This window comes from Cervus canadensis, chromosome 6, assembly GCF_019320065.1.
Source record: "Cervus canadensis isolate Bull #8, Minnesota chromosome 6, ASM1932006v1, whole genome shotgun sequence".
Taxonomy (NCBI): Eukaryota; Metazoa; Chordata; class Mammalia; order Artiodactyla; family Cervidae; genus Cervus; species Cervus canadensis.
This window is the reverse complement of record NC_057391.1, coordinates 26,658,952-26,679,562: the sequence shown is the minus strand read 5'-3', so window position 1 is coordinate 26,679,562 and position 20,611 is coordinate 26,658,952. Positions and strand designations below refer to the sequence as shown.

The following is a 20,611-nucleotide window of genomic DNA, read 5'->3' as shown; positions in this document are numbered from 1 at the left end:
CCCAGGTGGCTCAGTGGTAAAGAATCTGCTTGTAACTCAGGAGATGCAGGTTTGATCCCTCAGTCAGGTAGATCCCCTGGAGGAGGAAATGGCAATCCACTCCAGTATTCTTGCCTGGGAAATCCTATGGACAGAGGAGCCTGGTGGGCTACAGTCCATGGGTTTGCAAAGAGTTGGATGTGATTTAGTGACTGAGCATGTACATACCCACCGCAATGAGAGCAGAGATTTTTTGCTGTTTCATTCATTGCTATAATCCCAGAGCCTGGACCAAGAAAAAGGTTAAATGACTATTTGTTGAATGAATGAATGAATGAATGAACACTAATTGAACTTCTTAGAGCTCAGAGAATTGTCAAAGACCCATCTTTCTGCTTCAACTTGTTCATCACACGCCTGCCTTTTGGAGGGAAGCCCACGGAAATGCAATAGAGCTTGTATTTGGCCACAAGAGGGTGGTGTTGATCAGTTTTTCATTTTTTTAAGGCGTCTTGAGACCATTCATTCACCCTCTCCTCCTTAGACCCCCAAAAGAAAATGTGGGATAGGGTCATGTCTGCAGCCAAAGCGAACACACAAGGTGTCTCTCCCACCTTGGCATTGCTGTGCAAGTGAAATTCAGTTAAAACCTTTGCAAGAGAATGGTCATGGAAGGAGAAAAGTCACCAGAAATCAAGGGCCTCAGAAATGCATAGGAGGAAGCAGCTGCCAAAGGAAGATGCCTCCACTACTCAGCTTCAGTATCCAGTAGACACCGCTCTCCAAGGAGTCTTTGTAAAGACACTATGCTTGGGGCCATGTGTACTGACACCAAATCTAGGCATCAGAAGCCCCACCTTCAAGACAGTAAGGATACTGCAAGGCAGAAGTGGTCAGGCCAGTAAGGGAAGCCCGGAGAAGGTGGCAGCAGCATTTAGAAGGATCAGAGGAGGCATTATGGGAGGGAAGGCATTTGAATTACGATTTGATTTTATTATAGCACTTGAATTTTAGGGTAATTTTTTTCTCAATTGAGAATGAGAAACCATTTGTGTACATGTAAAAGGTCAGCTTTTCAGGCTATCCTACTCCTAATAAGACATAGAATAATATAAAATAAGAGAACTTTATGGAAGATAATGTATGGTTATCTTCCCTAAAGGACCCATGGACCAAATTCTCAGACCCACACAGTGAACTCTGATCAAACATATGTTTTATTTGAAAGAGAGACACTCTGGAGAAAAAGCGTGGGAAGAGAATGAAATGAAGAGGTCAGATGTCAAAGCAGAAGCTCTGAGTCAGAGCTCCTACTTCTTTCCTGGCCCATTCCCCACTTGGGGGCCACAGCCATGCCCTCCTCTCCACTTGGGTGCAGTGTGAAGCCCCCAGGTCAGTCCAGACTAATGTGGTAGAACTTCTTCCACCTCTAGAGTGAGGAAGGGAAGTAAGACATCCCTCAGCCTCTTCAAGGTGTCTCTGCTCATGACCACAGGCAGGGCATCCACAAGGAGGTCTGGGTTTATGTACTGCAGGTAGAAAAGCACGTAACCCAGCAGCCTAAAGAAGATGATGACCATGAAGATAAAATACCTGAAATGCCTGCAGAGAGACATTCATTGTTAGCACGGGGGAAGACAGCCCAGGAAGCAGCAGCAGGAGGTGAACCTCACCTTCATAAATGACTGTAAATCACTTTCTTTGGGCCATCCTGATGGGGAAGTGGGGCATGCAGACATAAAGGGTGAGGGCAGGGGGTAGGTGATAATAGAAAAAGACTGATGTGGTGGTAAGGACTGGAATACAGCCCTCCTGACTTTTAAGCCCTCCAACAGAATGAATGTCCACACAGAAGAGCTGGAGATGCAGAAGGATGCTGAAGTACCTTCCAGGTACTTTATATGCAGGCCTTTGTGGGGGTTGTCAGAAGAGATCCAGACCTGCACTCCTGAGAGTCTCATCATCAGTGATCCTCCTCACTCTACTGTAGTAAGAACTTTTAGAATGTGGAATGTGTCTGGGCCATCTCTGACATTAACATCGACAGAAAATGATTGGGTTGCATTTTTTTTTTTTTTTTTTGCTAAACATCAAGTGCCAAAGGAAACCAACTCGGGAATTCCCTGGTAGTCCAGTGGTTAGAGCTCCATGTGGGCTTTCACTGCTGAGTGTGCTGTTTCAATCCTGGGTCAGGGAATTAAGATCCTACAGGTCACATGGTGTGGCCAAAAAAGAAAGGAAGGAAGAAAAAGAAACTGAAACAATAATAGGTTGTGTGCATGTGTTTTCTTGTGTGCACCCAAGAAAATTCCACCCTGAAAACTGGCCCAAGGCTTTCCATCTTTAACTACATTAAAATGTCACAAATTGAAGCTTTTCATTAAAGTGCCACATGGAGCATCTTAGTCTCCTTGTTTCAAAAATTTAAAAAGAAAGGGCACAGAGTTCAAGTGATTCTTTTTTCTAAAATTTTACAGCCTGCAGTAAAAGAACTAAGAAAATTAATGCACCTTGAACTCTCTTTCCAGTAAAGAGGAGAGCAGATTATCAGGTTCAGGATCTGAAAAATAGAAAGGAGCCCTACTACGAGTCTTAAGAGTGGAAATTGAAATTAAAATGCAAGCTTCACCTTAAACGTCTCCAAAACAGCCATTTTCTCCAGCCACCAAGTCCTACATAACTCTGGTTTTCAGAAAAGAAGAAAGGGAGAGATGGCAGAAATCTGGGGCAGCCTGATATGTTCTGGTTGGTGGACGTGTTTATCCTTATTCTACACGCTCTTATCAAGTCACTTACTGCTGCAGAGTGAACGTGACCTAGACTAGGAAAACACAAGATTCTACCACTTACCGGTACCAAAAGATTCTCTTCTGTTTCTTAATGATGGTCTTCTCCTGTGGGAAGCAATAAAAGCCACAGGTGTGCCTGTCCATGTGCTCATAGAGAGGCAGTGTAGGAGGGTGGCTAAGAGCTTGACCCAAGAGTCACTGGCTCTGCCACTTCCTAGCTGCTGTGGTGTGAAGCAAGGTACTGGGCCTTGTTAATTTCCTACCTCTAAGGTTATTTCAAAGAAGGGAAGGGGGCCAGGGGGCAGGAAGGGGGAAGCCAGGGTAGGAAACAACAGAGGAAAACTCCAATTTGGGACAAGGAAAACTTACCATATTGCTTTGGATGGTCTCCACCAGAGTTGACCCCCGTTTTACTACTTGGGAAGAGTTGTTCTGGGCTTTGCATCTGGGTAACAAACAGCAGATCCAAGAATTAAGTAACATAATCTGTGGGACCTATGAAAGATGCCTTTCTAAGTCATGCAACATATGTGATTTATTTCCTAGATTCTTGATACCATTCACAAAGCTCAATATTCAAAATGCGTAATTGGTCAATATGCAAAGAAACAGGAAAAAATCAAGAGAAAAGACAACCAATGAAGAGTAACCATGACACAACCCTGATACTGGATTCACACTGCAAAAAGTCTGTCTCCTGCTGGCAGTTCAAACTTCAGTTCTAGACTGATATCCTCAGCTGGCCATAGAATGCCTTGGGAGTACATGGTTTTGGAGGTCAGCTTGTGATTTGGTCAGAGTTTAGGTAAAACTTGAGACTCTCCATCTCTAGCTCTCTGTTTTTTAATCCAGCAGTTTGACTACACTGGGCTCTGTCCTCTATTTTCTATCCCAGAAAGACTGTATGGTTCCCTCAAGACTTTTAAATTGACCTTCACGTCAAGTTTAGCTTGCCCTCAGACTCAGTTCAGTTCAGTTCAGCTGCTCAGTCGTGTCCGACTCTTGGTGACCCCATGGACGGCAGCACACCAGGCTTCCCTCTCCATCACCAACTCCTGGAGCCTACTCAAATTCATGTCTATCATGTTGGTGATGCCATCCAATCATCTCATCCTCTGTCATCCCCTTCTCCTCCTGCCTTCAATCTTTCCCAGCATCAGGGTCTTTTCTAATGAGTCAGTTCTTTGCATCAGGTGGCCAAAGTATTGGAGTCTCAGTTTCAGCATCAGTCCTTCCATTGAACACCCAGCACTGATTTCCTTTAGGATTGACTGATTGGATCTCCTTGCAGTCCAAGGGACTCTCAAGAGTCTTCTCCAACACCACAGTTCCAAAGCATCAATTCTTTGGCACTCAGTTTTCTTTATAGTTCAACTCTCACATCCATACATGACTATTGGAAAAACCATAGCTTTGACTAGACAGACCTTTGTTGGTAAAGTAATGTCTCTGCTTTTTAATATGTTGTCTAGGTTGGTCATAACTTTTCTTCCAAGGAGCAAGTGTCTTTTAATTTCATGGCTGCAGTCACCATCTGCAGTGATTTTGGAGCCCCCCTCCAAAATTAGTCTGTCACTGTTTCCATTGTTTCCCCATCTATTTGCCATGAAGTAATGGGACCAGATGCCATGATCTTAGTTTTCTGAATGTTTCTGAAAAGTCAACTTTTTCACTCTCCCCTTTCACTTTCATCAGGAGGCTCTTTAATTTCTTCTTCGCTCTTTGCCATAAGGGTGGTGTCATCTGCATATCTGAGGTTAATTACTGATATTTCTCCCAGCAATCTTGATTCCCGCTTGTGCTTCATCCAGCCTGGCATTTGTACTCTGCATATAAGTTAAGTAAGTAGGGTGACAGTATACAGCCTTGACATACTCCTTTCCTGATTTGGAACCAGTCTGTTGTTCTAACTATTACTTCTCTATGTCCAGTTCTAACTATTGCTTCTTGACCTGTATACAGATTTCTCAGAAGGCAGGTCAGGTGGTCTGGTATTCCCATCTATTTAAGAATTTTCCACAGTTTGTTGTGATCCACACAGTCAAAGGCTTTGGCATAGTCAATAAAGCAAAAGTAGATGTTTTTCTGGAACTCTCTTGCTTTTTTGATGATCTAGTGGATGTTGGCAATATTATCTCTGGTTCCTCTGCCTTTTCTAAATCCAGTTTGAACATCTGAAAATTCATGGTTCACATACTGTTGAAGCCTGGCTTGGGGAATTTTGAGCATTACTTTACTAGCCTGTGAGATGAATGCAATTGTGCTGTAGTTTGAGCATTCTTTGGCATTGCCTTTCTTTGAGATTGGAATGAAAACTGACCTTCTAGTCCTGTGGCCACTGCTGAGTTTTCCAAATTTGCTGACATATTGAGTGCAGCACTTTCACAGCATCATCTTTTAAGATTTGAAATACCTCAACTGGAATTCCATCACCTCCACTAACTTTGTTCATAGTGATGCTTCCTAAGGCCCATGACTTCACATTCCAGGATGTCTGACTCTAGGTGAGTGATCACACCATCATGATTATCTGGATAATGAAGATCTTTTTTGTATGGTTTCTGTGTATTCTTTCCACCTCTTCTTAATATCTTCTGCTTCTGTTAGGTCCATACCATTTCTGTCCTTTATTGTGCCCATCTTTGCATGAAATGTTCCCTTGGTATCTCTAATTTTCTTGAAGAGATCTCTAGTCATTCCCATTCTATTGTTTTCCTGTTTCTTTGCACTGATCACTGAGGAAGGCTTACTTATCTCTCCTTGCTATTCTTTGGAACTCTGCATTCAAATGGTTATATCTTTCCTTTTCTCCTTCGCCTTTAGCTTCTTTTCTTTTCTCAGCTAATTGTAAGGCCTCCTCAGACAACCATTTTGCCTTTTTTCATTTGTTTTTCTTGGGGATGATCTTGATCCCTGCCTCCTGTACAATATCACGAACCTCCATCCATAGTTCTTCAGGCACTCTGTCTGTCCCTTGAATCTATTTGTCACTTCCACTGTATAATTGTAAAGAATTTGATTTAGGTCATACCTGAATGGTCTAGTAGTTTTCTCTGCTGCTGCTGCTGCTGCTAAGTCACTTCAGTCATGTCTGACTCTGTGTGATCCCATAGACGGCAGCCCACCAGGCTCCCCCATCCCTGGGATTCTCCAGGCAAGAACACTGGAGTGGGTTGCCGTTTGTGGTTTTCTCTACTTTCTTCAATTTAAGTCTGAATTTGGCAATAAGGAGTTAATGATCTGAGCCACAGTCAGCTCCCAGTCTTGTTTTTGCTGACTGTATAGAGCTTCTCCATCTTCAGCTGCAAAGAATATAATCAGTCTGGTTTCGGTATTGACCATCTGGTGATGGCCCTCAGACCAAAAATGATCGAATGAGAAAATCGCCTCTTGCCTTTCCCTTCTTCCAATTGTCAACACCCCCTCCAGAATTTGCTTGGTGTTATTCACTCTCCAGGGCCTTCTGATTGTTCATTCATTTGTTTTATTTTGTTGCTCAGAGTTTAGAACTGTTTCCTGCCAGAGGGTCAGTTCCAGTAAAAACTTTTAGGCTTTTCATGGGAATCTTTTTGTAATCATAAAATATAGAAGAAAGGGGAGAAGCAGCCCAGATTTCAGGATCTGGCCTTGATGGGATAGTTTGTATCAGGCTAGGCCATCTCTACAATCAACTATAAAAACTGGACAAAGTACATAAAACAGCCATTTGAATGAATTAAAGAATGCAGTCAGAAGATGAGGGGATACATATCCTGAGCAAAGTAAAGCATACTGCGATAACCCCCTCATTCATCCAAGGCCTTCCCCCAAGGGCACTTGTCAATTCGTGGTACAGTGAATAGAGTCCAAGCAGCAAGTGGCAGCATCAATTGGCTGAGGAGACAGAGATTGGAGTTTAATTTCCTAAGGGGGAAAATCCAAGGAAAGAAGGAACCATAGAGAAATGAGTTCAAATATCTGCATGAACTTCCCTTAAGGTGATAGCTGGCTCTTAAACTCTATATAAGCAGCTCAAGATTCCAAGAAAGCCCAGAAAGCAGAAGAAGCCTCAAGAGCTGAGCAAAGATTGGAGTAGTCATGCTGTTCTGGGAAGTAGAATTTGGAATTTGAGACCTGTTACACTCAGACCCTGATGCTGGGAAAGATTAAAGGCAAATGGAGAAGGGGTGATAGAGGATGAGATGATAAGAGAGCATCACTGACTCAGCGGACATGAATTTGAGCAAACTCTGGGATTTAGTGGAGGACAGAGGAGCCTGGCATGCTGTAGTCCATGGGGTCGCAAAGAGTCGGGCATGACTTAACAACTAAACAACAACATGCATGGAGACAGAGACTGGAGTTTAAGTCTATGAGAGGGAAAATCCAAGGAAGGGTTTCAGTCCTGAATCTATCTGAACTGTTTCAGCTTCCTGCCCTTCATGGATGCTGTTCCGTCTCTCACTCATGTCCGACTCTTTGCAGCCCCATGAACTGCTGTGTGCCAGTCTTCCCTTTCCTTCAATATCTCCTGAAGTTTGCTCAAATTCATGTCCACTGAATCGATGATGCCATCCAACCAGTTCACCCTCTGCCACCTTCTTCTAGTCCTGCCCACGAGCTTTCCCGGCATAAGGGGGTCTCTTCCAATGAGTTGGCTTTTCACAACAGGTGGCTGTTGTGAAGTAATAGAGCTTCAGCTTCAGCATCAGTTCTTTCAGTGAATATTAAGGATTGATTTTCTCTAGGATTATTTGGTTTGATCTTCTTGCAGTCCAATGAACACTCAAGTGTCCTCTCCAGCACCATACAGATTGAAAGCATCAATTCTTTGGTAATCAGACCTTTATGGTCCAGCTCTCACATACATATACACGACTACTGGAAAAACCATAGCTTTGACTATACAAACTTTTGTTGGCAAATTGATGTCTCTGCTTTTTAATTTGCTATCTAGGTTTGTCATAGCTTTTCTTCTCAGGAGCAAGTATCTTTTAATTTCATGGCTGAAGTCACCATCTGCCGTGATTTGGGAGCCCAAGAAAACAGAACCTGTTTATACTTTTCTCCTATCTATTTGCCCGCCACTATGAGGTGATGGGACTGGATGCCATGATCTTCGTTTTTTGAATGTTGAGTTTTAAGCCAGCGTTTTCACTCTCTTCTTTCACCCTTGTCAAGAGGCTCTTTAGTTCCTCTTCACTTTCTGCCATTAGACTGGTATCATCTGCATATCTGAGGTTGTTGATATTTCTCCCAGCAATCTGTCCTTGGGTGAGTCATTTATCAATTCCTTTGCTTTTGAGGGATAGCGGTACATGAATTTTCAACTGCGAAGAGGACTTGTGCCCCTAACCCGAACATTGTTCAATCTATAAATGAATTGTATTTCTATATACTGTTAGTAATGAATTAGAAAATCAAACTAACAATTATCTTATTTACAATGGCATCAAAAATATCAAATATCAAATCTAGGAATAAATCTGATGAAAGATGCACAAAACACTACAGAAAACTACAAAACATGTTTATGAAAAATTAAATAAGATCTAAATAACATGTAGGGATAAAAATGTTCATGACTTGGAAAACTCAATGTTGTTTAGATATTGTTAATCTCCAAATTTATCTATGGGGCTTCCCTGGTAGCTCAGACGGTAAAGCGTCTGCCTACAATGCGGGAGACCCAGGTTCGATCCCTGGGTTGGGAAGATCCCCTGGAGAAGGAAATGGCAACCCACTCCAGTATTCTTGCCTGGAAAATCCCATGGACTGAGGATCCTGGTAGGCTACAGTCCATGGAGTCGCAAAGAGTCGGACACGACTGAGCGACTTCACTTTCACTTTCAATTTATTTATAGATTCCATATAATTACAACCAAAATTTCAGCAATATTTTTTTGGTAGAAATTTAGAAACCAATTTTAAAATTTATATGGAAATTCGAAGAGCCAAGAATAGCTAAGATAGTCTTGAATAGTCTTGAAGAACAGCAAAAAGTTGCAGAATTTAAGATCTGCTAAGTCAAATTAATTATAAAACTAAATTGTAATTGTAATCCCTGTCAGTCAGTCAGTTCAGTTGCTCAGTCATATCCGATTCTTTGCGATCCCATGGACTGCAGCACACCAGGCTTCCCTCTCCATCACCAACTCCCGGAGCTTGCTCAAACTCTCATCCATCGAGTCAGTGATGCTATCCAACCATCTCATCCTCTGTCGTCCCCTTCTCCTCCTGCCTTCAATCTTTCCCAGCATCAGGTCTTTTCAAATGAGTTAGTTCTTCGCATCAGGTGGCCAGAGTATTGGAGTCTCAGCTTCAGTATCAGTCTTTCCAATGAATATTCAGGACTGATCTCCTTTAGGATTGACTGATTGGATCTCCTTGCAGTCCAAGGGACTCTCAAGAGTCTTCTCCAACACCACAGTTCAAAAGCATCAATTTTTGGTCCAATTTTTATGATCCAACTCTCACATCCATACATGACTACTGAAAAACCATAGCTTTTATTATACGGACCTTTGTCAGCAAAGTAAAGTTTCTGCTTTATAATATGCTGTCTAGGTTGGTCATAATTTTTCTTTCAAGGAGCAAGCATCTTTGAATTTCATGGCTATAGTCACCATCTGCAGTGATTTTAGAGCCCAAGAAAATAAAGTCTGTCACTGTTTCCATTGTTTCCCCATCTATTTGCCATGAAGTGATGAAACTGGATGCCATGATCTTTGTTTTCCGAATGTTGAGTTTTAAACCAGATTTTTCACTCTCCTCTACATTTTCATCAATAGGCTTTTTAGTTATTCTTTGCTTTCTGCCATAAGGGTGGTGTCATCTGCATATCTGAAGTTAATGATATTTCTCCTGGCAATCTTGATTCCAGCTTGTGCTTCATCCAGCCTGGCATTTCACATGATGTACTCTGCATACAAGTTAAATAAGCAGGGTAACAATATACAACTTTAAAGTACTCCTTTTCCAATTTGGAACCAGTATATTGTTCCATGTCCACTTCTAATTGTTGCTTCTTGACCTGCACACAGATTTGTCAGGAGGCAGGTAAGGTGGTCTGGTATTCCCATCTCTTTAAGAATTCTGGTAGTCTATGCTTGTCGTCTATGCCTCTATCCTTGTGTAGTATTGGCACAGGATAGAGGCACAAACTAATGGTACAGAATAAAATATCCAGAAACAGACTCACACATATATTAATATGTCACCTTACTTATAAAACAAGACACTACTGAAAATGCATGCTCTTTTAAATAAATGATGCTGGGCCAACTGGCTATCCACACATGGAAAAAAAATGTATCTTGATCTCTACCTCACACCACAAAAAAAAAACAACAAAAACAAAAAACAAATTTCATATGAATGTTTACATTCATTTGAATGTAAAAGGAAAAACAAACAGAAAATTCTTTGGGAAGGCATTAGAGAATAGTTTTATTACCGAGAAAAAGCACTGAGCAAAAAAAGAAAAGAAAAAAGTTTCATGGATTGGATTTCCTTAAAATTAAGAGATTGTTTATCAAAAGATTCCATTAAGAGAGTAAAACAGAAAAGCCATAGAAATGACTGTAATATATATATGTATGTGTGTGAGTGTGTGTGTGTCCATCCATATCTGACAATGGACCTCATGAAAAAAATATAAGGAAATCTTATAAACCAATAAGAAAAGGATGGATAATCTCCCAAATAAAAGTAAAAGACTTATTATAAAAGCAGATAACAAAATTTCAAGTAAGCATTTTAAGGTATACATATTAATAATCAATAGTGAAATGCATTATTAAAATAAAAATTAGATATCACTATACTCTTGCCAGAGTGGCTAAAATTAAAAAGACTGTAAATATGAAGTAAAAATGAGGAACAGAAATAACTGGAACTAGTATAGATTCTCATTGGAGGAGATTCTGGTAATCCACTTTGGAAAATCATTTGACTTTGTCTGGTAAAGCCACAGATATGTATACTCGATGACTTAGGACTTTTACTCCTTGGTATATAACTGACAGAAATGAGTATATATGTTAACCAAAATACATGCACAAAAATGTCTATAACAACTTTAATTGAATAACCCCAAACTGGAAATAACCAAAATGTTCATCAATGGTAAAATAGATAAATTGTGCCACATTCCTACAATAGAATACTATATACAGCTAGGAAAAGGATGAGCCACAGGGCCACGCAGCAATGTGGGTAAATGTCAGTGAAAGCCAGCGACAAGCGAGAACATCCTGAGTTCACATGAGGTTCAAGATCAGACAAAACCAAGAAGAAATGATAGAAGTTAGAATCATGGTTACCTTTGCAAGAAACGATGACTGAGAAGAGAACACAGGGAGTCGTTGAGCCTTAGAACTCAGAATGTTCTATATCTTGATCTGAGTCCTGTTAACACACCACTTGAGATTTGTGCACTCTCTGTATATTGCATAATACGACATAATACATAACACGGTTGAAGAGTATAAGCAAACAAGGGAAAGTGTGTCAAGTCCTAAACCATGCAAGTCTACAAATACAGAACGTATGTAAATGGCTATCACTGGGGCCCCCAGTGGGGGTTCACCATGTCCTGGGAAAGGGGTCAGCACAATCAGTTTTTTCAAGAACAATACTCAACTGAGGATGCATGAAAAGAACGTAAAAAAGAGACCTTTTAAACACCAACTGCTGAGAAAGGCAAGAGAGAAGCCTGAATGGTGATGATTTTTCAGCACAGAACACGGGGCAGAAGTTGACAGGGATAACTTGATGGGGGCTATTTATAGTGATACAAACTGGTCTGAGAAGTACTCTGCCCTTCAAGGACCACCGGGGATTATAGCTTCATCCCACCAACGGGGTCATTTTCCCAAACTTACACTTCTTTTTCGAGAAGCAGCATCTCCTTTTCCTTTTCCATCTGTCTCAGAATTTCTTGGTATTTCTTCCCATGGAAATAAAAAAAATATTGATCGTAATCAAGAATTTCTGTATATATCATTTCAATGCCATTGATAAAAGATTCTCTTAAGACTAACTCTTAATTTTCCAAATGGTGCACGCAAGGATGTACACACACAAGTATGAATACGTTCTAATAAAAATTAGGATATTAGTGACTGGATGGATGCATATGGATAAAAAGGGAAAAGAATTCTTTCTTTGGATCCTGCTTGTAGGAAAATCCCAGCTCTCACACTTATTATCTATGTTTTTAGAGCACATTACCGAACTTCTTTGAACCTGTGTCCTCTTGATCATAACAACATGATCCTCAAAGGGTTATTGGACAAACTAATTGAGAAAAATACTGTATGTTGATTGCTTAAAAATGCTATATGTGCCAGTATAAATAAATCCTTAACATACATCTGGTTCTTGTTGTTGTTTTTGCTTCTGTTGTATAAAGGATATTTCCCCCAGTGGCAGATTTTAGCCTAAATGAGAAGCCAAAGGATCCATGGCACTGGAACAATTCTGCCTCTACTATGACTTGTCCCCAGAGGCCGTGTACCTTTATGTAGTGGGCCTGATCCTCACAAAGCTGATACACAGATTGGTAGTCACTCTCTATCTAGAAAGAAAAGAGAATCAACAAATTTCATGGATTAAATCACAATGAAGCCTCGGCTGCTCCCAACTGGTGCATTGGCTACTTGGCTGGTTACCTAGCAACTTCTTACCAGGGAAAGCAACTACATCATAAAGCCGGCGATCTCATCATTCATGGGCAGGGTCTAATTTTGAGCAAAGAAAGTTGTTTTCCCAGGTTCTCATATGCCTTTTACATGAGACATCAGGAGATGTTTCAGGGCACTTAGATATGGGCTTCAACAACAGTCTCTGAGTATTTAAGGTAGAGGGGTATTTAAGGAATGACAAGACCAGTACTTTTAATATAAGCTTTCTTTTCCTTTACCTGCAGGTGAGTCAGAAATTCACTTGCCAGATATTCTTGCTCCTCCCCTTCCTGTGCCTCCAACTGTTCTCTTTCTAAAACCTCTGGGGTTCTCTCTCATTTGTATCCTGAACAGACCCTCAGGGGAGGAGACTCCACCTCTACCTTGACCAATTCCTCCTCTTGACTGGCGCAGGATTCTGTTGACTTCTGTAGTTTCACCTGTTAAAGACAGCAGATGGTTGAGAGCGTTCTTTTGTGAAAGCAAATGGGTAACATTCCTCTTCCCCCAGACAGGCAACGAGCATGACAACGGTGGTGGTGGTTTAGTCTCTAAGTTGTGTCCTTCTCCAGGGGATCTTCCTGATCGAGGGATCGAACCCACATCTCCTGCATTGCAAGCTGTGCCCTGCATTGCAGGCAGACTCTTTACCGCTGAACCACCAGAGAAGCCCAGGGCATGATAATAATGGCTATCATATAGTGAGGACAGACCATGACAATCTGGAGTGGGCAATATTATTGGCCCATTTACAGGTGAGGAGGAGACAAAAGCAAGGAGTGGTTAAGTGCATGACTTATTTAAAATCACACAGTGGCAGAGTCAGTGTTGAAGCCTTGGTTTTCTGACTGCCCAGTCTTTGGACCTAATCACCCTTCTTCCTCCAGTCCTACTGATCAAAGTGCCAACCTGTTCCTCCATCTTATACTCCACTGGGTGCACTCACATGCAGCCTGAATCACGGAGCAAAAGAGAAACCTTCTGCCTCTTTTTCAGAGAAAAACAGAACAGGAGTGCTCTGGCATGCTGGGCTCAGCCAAATGGTCATATTTGCCACATAAAGCTGCAGAGAGCATCTTAATAAGATTTCTGCCCTCTACTGGGCATCCAATTCATCTTTTCATTCAACAAATATTTACCTAACTACTACCACGTGCCAGGCATTATTCTAGGCACTGGGGAAATAGGTGTGAAGCACACAGACAAAAATTCATGCCCTCATTGGGTTTGCCACCTAGTAAAACATTCAATTAAATTAAAAAAAAAAAAAACTCCCTAAGTTATAAACAATGGGTTAGAAAATCAATTACAATTGTTGACCTATCCTCCTGCAATTGTGGAAGTTAGTATTCTCTTCTTCCTTGACTATCTGTATTTGTGTGTCATTTAGATAATAAATTTTTAGAGGGCATTCAGAACGTATGTGTTTTTGGCTGATGGATGAAGAGGTCTCTGGAGCAATTCCCTTCACTTTGGGGCATTGTAGACATCGCTGCCACCAGTGTGACTAAAACTAGAGTTATGAATGCTGCAAAATAATTTATGAGTGCCGCCCAGGTCAGGGGGTAAAGCAGAGGGAATAAAGGACACTGGCTTACCTCTGTGAGCATACAGACAGACTTAGCCTGGTGGGTTCTTGGAAGCTATTCCTCCCCAAAATTAGAAAGACACCACATCTCCCAGAAAATCGGTATATTTGCTTTTCTACTCACCTTCAATTCTGCCAACATCTGCTTTAGGGCTTCTTTATCCAGGCCAACATTCTTAAATTTCTTTGAAATCTGAAATACCATCCCCCAAATTGTAAACTGAGTAAGGCATCCGGACATGAAAACGTGGGATAGAGTCAGACTTGAAGGTCTCAATGTAGGAGAACAGTGGTTAATTAATTCAGATCCCAGATGGAAGCTTAATAGAAAAGTGTCTCTTCCTTCCTCTGGAATCTGCCTGACTCCACGCCAGCTGAACAGACCTTTTTGTTCCCAGAGCCCATGAAAAGTACGGCACAAAGGAGGCAAGGCAGGTGGGGAGAGAAGGAAGAGAAACTGGTGCATCGCAGTTGTGGGAGGGAGGGACGACTCTCTCCTCTCACATTCCTTTAAACTTCCCATCCCAGAGCTGTAATTCCCAGAGGACAAAGGATGGTATCAATTAGCCAGTTTGTTCTAAGAGATTTGGAAGGAGGATTGGGAGGGAGCACACACATTTTGCCAGTTCCTCTTCCTTCTGTCTTTCTGATTGGGGAGTTTGGGAAAATGATGGACCCTATTGGGACTATTAAGAAATGAGCCTCCTTTCAAGAGTGAGCTTATTATCCTGGGACCACCCCCGCCCCCCCCCAAAAAAATGCAGGGCCCACCTTACCTCCTTCTGCACCTCCACCACGCTCCTGCTTAGAATTTCCTTATTTTTTTCCTGGGGAAAGAAAGAGGTAAAGGATACAAACCGCACTCTGCTCTCAAACCCTCTTCCTCACTGGGTCACTGAAATCCCATCCAGGGACAAGGGCCCCACACAGAGGATCTGGGAACAGAGCCCAGGTCTCGCCCCCATGCCGAGCACATCATGCCCAAAACACTGTTAGACAGCTGTGATTTCCACAGACACAGCAGTGACCAGCAATGATGGTCCCCTGGGAAAGAGAGAGTGGTGGACTGCCAGCAAAATGCATCACACTGTCCTTTTCTAGACACCTCCTTACCAGCTTTGCCGTCTCTAATTCCAGGTTCCTTAGGGCTTCCTCCTTCTCAGATATGAGGTGGTTCAGCTCCTCCCTCTCTCTGGCCTGTCTGACCGACAGCATGATATCTCTTTCCAGACTGAAACATAAGTCACCCCGGGGTGGGTGGCTCAATCCAAAGGAAGCTGCCAGGGTCCCAGCTTGGGAAGCTACTGCCAAGGTCTCAGGGAGCCAAAGTGACCACCCAATGCAGTGGCAATAAAATGACTTAAAGTGGAAATGTAATGAAAAATCTGTACATAAAACCTTTTGAGGACACCGCTGTTTATGGTTCAGAATTTAAACAACTTGCCTCAATTCGTGGACAAAGAAGTAAAGTTTCCTCCCACCCACCTCTTGATCCCAAGGGGCATTCAGATGAGGAGACCTTTCCCATCCAACTACAAAGCCTGACCTTTGAATAGTTTCTTCTTTCTCTTGAATTTTTTTGAGAAGAACCTGATTTGCCTCATCCATTCTCTGCAAGTCCTTTTCAAGGTCTGAGTTCAGAGAGTCCAGGTTCTGCTTTGTGACTTCTAGTTTCGGTATTTCCATCACCTCCTGCCTGCAGGAAAATCATCTTCATTACCAAACTCAGGACAGGAAAACATAGCAGCTGTCATCTCATTTATTGCCCTGTCTTTTGTTGTCACTATGCCTCACCAGCCTTACATTATCATTGTCCACAATAAATTGATTTCTATAATGTTTTGCATAAAGCAAATCCTTGGAGTCAAATCACATCTTAATTTTAAATATTATAAATGGAACCCATTACAACACAAATCTTTTATGAAGCAAAAGAAATATTTTTTTTTCATTTGAATAATTATATTCTAGCTTCCTTGTTTTCAAAAACTTTATACAGAGTATGTGGACTCCACGCCACACCCATAAAGAATTCAAGGAAGAGGCATGCTTGCAGTCTCCCTTTGTTATAGTCTACTAAGGAGTTTATTATATTGAAAACCTTCTGTACTAGTCACAAAGAATTCAAGGAAGAGGCATGCTTGCAGTCTCCCTTTGTTATAGTCTACTAAGGAGTTTATTATATTGAAAACCTTCTGTACTAGTCATGTAGGAACATGGACTGGGTAAGGGGCAGGGATGGGGGTCTTTTCCCCCAAGTAAGACTGATTTGCTTTTGGAGACATTGGCTATCTCTACAAACCCCACTTCTAGTCTGATGAAGTCCAAAGAACTGAAACCAATGCATTTCCTCCCCAGGAAGGCTTCCCGGCTTGAGAATACTGTCCTGCACAGTCACGGTTTTCTTCCTTACTGGGTTGCAGTAGATGCTTCCCATACTAGTTTCTCATTCTTGTTACTTACACATCATCCAATGGGTCCTGTCCAGCTTCTTCCATTGTAGGTCTCCTATGTTGTTAATATAAACATGTGTTATGAAGACAAAGCTTCTAGTGTTCAACACAATCATTAGCCCAGGAAGGAGCAGAGAAAAGGTTTGACTAGACAAGACAGAACCAAGACTAAACCTATGCCCCAGAGACCCTTTTCGTATTTCAGGATCAGTTGCAATATTTTGCTAGATTTCAGTAAGCCAGATCATATCTCTTCAATGAATCTCATAAATGAATCCCACTGGAGTACAGAAATCTTTTTGTTTTCACAAAAGTGTTTTTACACTTTGGCTACCTTGCCCCTTTCTTGCCTGCACATTGGTGGGTAAAGTGCTAGGAGAACTCAAGTTTGTGTCTATTGGCAAACACACCAAGAGTTTATTTCTAACCCTGACCTTCAGGGAGACTTAGGAAAAAAGAATAATAGAAAAAGTGGAGGATATAAAAGAATTGGTTGGCTGATTTCTGTTGGTCTATAGCCATCCTACTTTTTTACAAACTCTAGATATTATGGCTGGGTTGATCCTGAAATGGGAACAGATAAAGTAGCCTGAGCAACAGGATATAATGACCGAAAGGGGTTATTTTGAAAATGTCATGTTCTCAGGGATGGTATCTGCTCCACTGCATCAAAATTAAAATTCAGGACTGAACCCAATCTAACAAAAGGAGAACACCAAATCTCCTTTCACATTCCATCTTCTCTTCCTTCTCTCTTTCTTTGAAGCTTTTTTTGTTTTAGTTTTAATTCCCCTTTTAATTCCTTCTTGTACCTTCTTCTCCTTTCATAGCCCTCCCTGCATTTCCCTTTTCTTTCTACTCTCTTTACACATTAGGAAGCCCAGCTTGTGATGATGCCCTTGAGCTCACCCTTCTCTTCCCAACAGAGATTCCTTCCGCTCCCACTGAGATTTCCAACTGAATGTCACAAGTTTCAGAAAAGGTATCTCCTTGATGATGGCATTCTCCACATACAGCTGGACCTGTCATCTCTAGCCGGGTGGGGCAGCATGTCATAGTAGATAGGGGTGGGTGGGGTGAAAGTAACTCCTTGTCATCTCTGTAGGCAGAGTGAAAGCAGAGTTCAGAACTTTAGGACAGTTTAATTTTCTTCCTATGGAACTAATTTCTGGACACAGTTTAAACTGCTCTGAAACAGCACTCATCTCTATGGGACACATTTCTTCATTTCCCCAAATCCATTGACCCAGCAGTAGTTGATATCATGCTCATTTCCTTCACAACCTCTGTGTGGTATGTGAGCAAATTACTGCACCCAAATCCAAACCAAGCACCTCTAGTCAATGCAGTCAAGAGACGAGAGGTAGGAACATCTGAGCAGGGTAGGAAGAATATGAGAGATGTCTTATCTATGAGCCAAGAAAATCCTCATTCTTAACCAAGTTGGATTTTTGGAGCAGCAAAACAAATTTCTTTATTTTTCCCAAGGAGGCGCTGCCAACTCATTGGGAAGGAAAGCCTGATGTTTCAAAGGTAGTTGAGTATGTGGAGGTCGAGCTGGAAGGAGGCAAGAGGAGGGTTAGGTGCAGAGACCCTACTCAACTGCTCACTTATAAAGAATTCTATCCTCATTTTTTTGAGATCTTAAATTACTGGAATAGTAGATGGGATTTTACATTATCAGTGTCACTCTACTAACCAGTTCTAGATTCTTCTCTGTATTGATGGAGGAAATGAGGCGAGACACAGAATTGGCGAGATATCTATAAAGGTGTATGCTTAGACTTCGTATCTTTCATTTCTATCCCTCTTACTTATCCATCTTCTCCACGATGTAAGTCTAACCTTTTCCAGCTAAATTATACTAATCTTAAGTCCTTGGAAAGGCCTTACAGAACATACCACTCTCTCTCCAGGAAAATCTCTCTCCCACACAATTATCTGTCATGAGCTTATCCATCCTTCCCAGCTCAGCTCAAATGCTGCTTCTTCTACACTCTCTCAGATACCACACCCTCAAATCCTGGCAGAATGAATCCCTTCAACCTCTATCCTCTTTTGTTATTTTATGTTGTTTTTAGGAATGTGCTCACAATGGTCCTCACTCCAGAGTTAACCTATAAACTTCTTGAAATAGCGCATTTTAATCAAAGCCATTTTGATTTCCCTCCTGATTTGTGCTCCAGGGGTACCATTTGCAGAATTCAATAGGAATGGTGCCCCCTGGAGTTGTTCAAGAAGAGGATGACCCTGAAAACAGAGAGTGGGTTAGATACAGAAAGCATGCAAATCAAAACCAAATTTCATTGGCTTTCATTCTATCCTGGCACTGTGAAGATGTGGTACCCAGGACATTACTTAATCTCTCTGAGGTCAGGTTTCCTGATCCATAAGATGTGCGTTATTCCTGCTTCACAAAGTTATGTGTCCTCAGTTGCTTAGTTCTCTGCAACTCTGTGGCCCTATGGACTGTAACCCACCACGCTCCTCTGTCCATGGAATTTTCCAGGCCAGACTACTGGGGTGGTTGCCACTTTCTACTCCAGAGGATCTTCCCAACCCAGGGATCAAATCTACGTGTCTTGCATCTCCTGCATTGGAAGGCAGATTTTTTACTGCTAGTGTCACCTGGGAGATTAAATGAACTAACATATGTAAAACTCCTAACCTTATGTGTGGCATGCGTAAGTACTTAATTCTCATCATTAGCCAACACAAAATATGTTTCCTTTTTTTTACATTACCTTTGCACATGGCATATGCTGAATGTTTTTAGAATGAATGAGTGAAAGAATGAGTGAATGAACAATTCATTCCACTCCCTTTATCTAGAACAGTAGATATATCCTCCCTGTCCTTTCCACCCTCCTGGGAGATGCTTACCTGTACACTCCCATTCATATACTCTCATCGGCAGTACAGCACCCCATAGCAGAATTCTCAACAAAGGGCCACACCCCCCAGAAGGCCAATCTGTAATCACTGGGGATGCAGTTCAAAAGCCTCTGTTAAACTCTTTAGAGCAGCAGGCACCTCTGATTGAGAATCAGTGATGAAGAACATATTCTCTCCATTAACTGCACCCTCCTTTTAAAGACACCACACAAGGACTTCCTTGGTGGTTTAGTGGTTCAGACTCCACAGTTCAACTGCAGGGCACATGGGTTGTCTCCTGTATTGGGTTGCAATTATTTTTATTTTAGCTATTCTAATCGATTTGCAGTAATAGCTCATCACCGTCTTGACCTGCATTTATTTACCTAATGATTAATGATGGTGAACATTGCTTAAATACCATTTATATATTCCCCTTGGTTAGATGTCTCTTCATGTTCTTTGCCTATTTTCTTCTTGGATTATTTTTTCTTGGTGAGTTTGGGTAATTATTTTTATATTTTAAGTACAAATCCCTTGTCAAGTATGTGATTTGCAAACATTTTCTTCCAGTCTATAGCTTTTCTTTCATCCTATTAACAGTTTTCACAGAGCAAAATTTTAAAATTTTAATGTCAGTTTATGGATATTTTTTCTTTTATGGATCATGCATTTGTTTGATCCAAGCCCTAAGTCCATAAGCTATTTTACTATGTTTTCTTCTAATTTTAGTTTTCCATTCTATATTTAAGTCTATGATCCATTTTCAGTTAATTTTTGGTATGAGGTTTTATATTGAGGTTCATTTCCTTATCTATGAATGTCCAATTCCTCCAGCACTGTTTGTTGAAAACACTAACATTCTTCCAATGAATTGTTTTTGCACCTTTGTCAAAAATCTATTGGCCAAATCATGGTCTTTCAACAGGCTCACCTAGTTAAATCCAGTTGTGGTAATACAACATTTAGCTCCTAGGTAAATGCTGTTGTAAGTGAAAATTTTTTTCCTTTTCAAAGGAAAAGTAGAACTATAGAGTTAAATCTCTTTTTTTCTGGGTTTCTCAAGTAACTCTATTAGCATTTGAGCTTCCCTAGTGGCTCAGATGGGAAAGAATCTGCCTGCAATGCTGGAGACATGGGTTTGATCCCTGGGTCAGGAAGATCCCCTGTGGAGAAGGAAATGGCAACCCACTCCACTTAGTATTCTTGTCAGACATGACTGAGCAGCTAACAAACAAGTAACTCTCAGCATTTAGCAAGTGC

At 41.4% G+C, this 20,611-nt stretch overlaps 1 protein-coding gene and 1 non-coding gene across 2 annotated transcripts; one reads left to right on the top strand and one right to left on the bottom strand.

The window, feature by feature from the left end:
- Positions 1-1,382: 1,382 nt before the first annotated feature.
- On the bottom strand, positions 1,383-16,519 carry LOC122442921 (transmembrane and coiled-coil domain-containing protein 5B-like). Its single transcript, XM_043470579.1, is given in 12 exon segments — positions 1,383-1,581; positions 2,830-2,873; positions 3,138-3,213; positions 5,933-6,070; positions 11,633-11,697; positions 12,268-12,327; positions 12,817-12,873; positions 14,146-14,214; positions 14,798-14,848; positions 15,135-15,252; positions 15,568-15,717; positions 16,485-16,519. Coding segments are annotated over 12 exon segments (1,062 nt in total).
- Positions 8,390-8,461, top strand: TRNAC-ACA. Its single transcript has one exon. It is a non-coding gene; the product is annotated as a tRNA-Cys (tRNA).
- Positions 16,520-20,611: the final 4,092 nt, after the last annotated feature.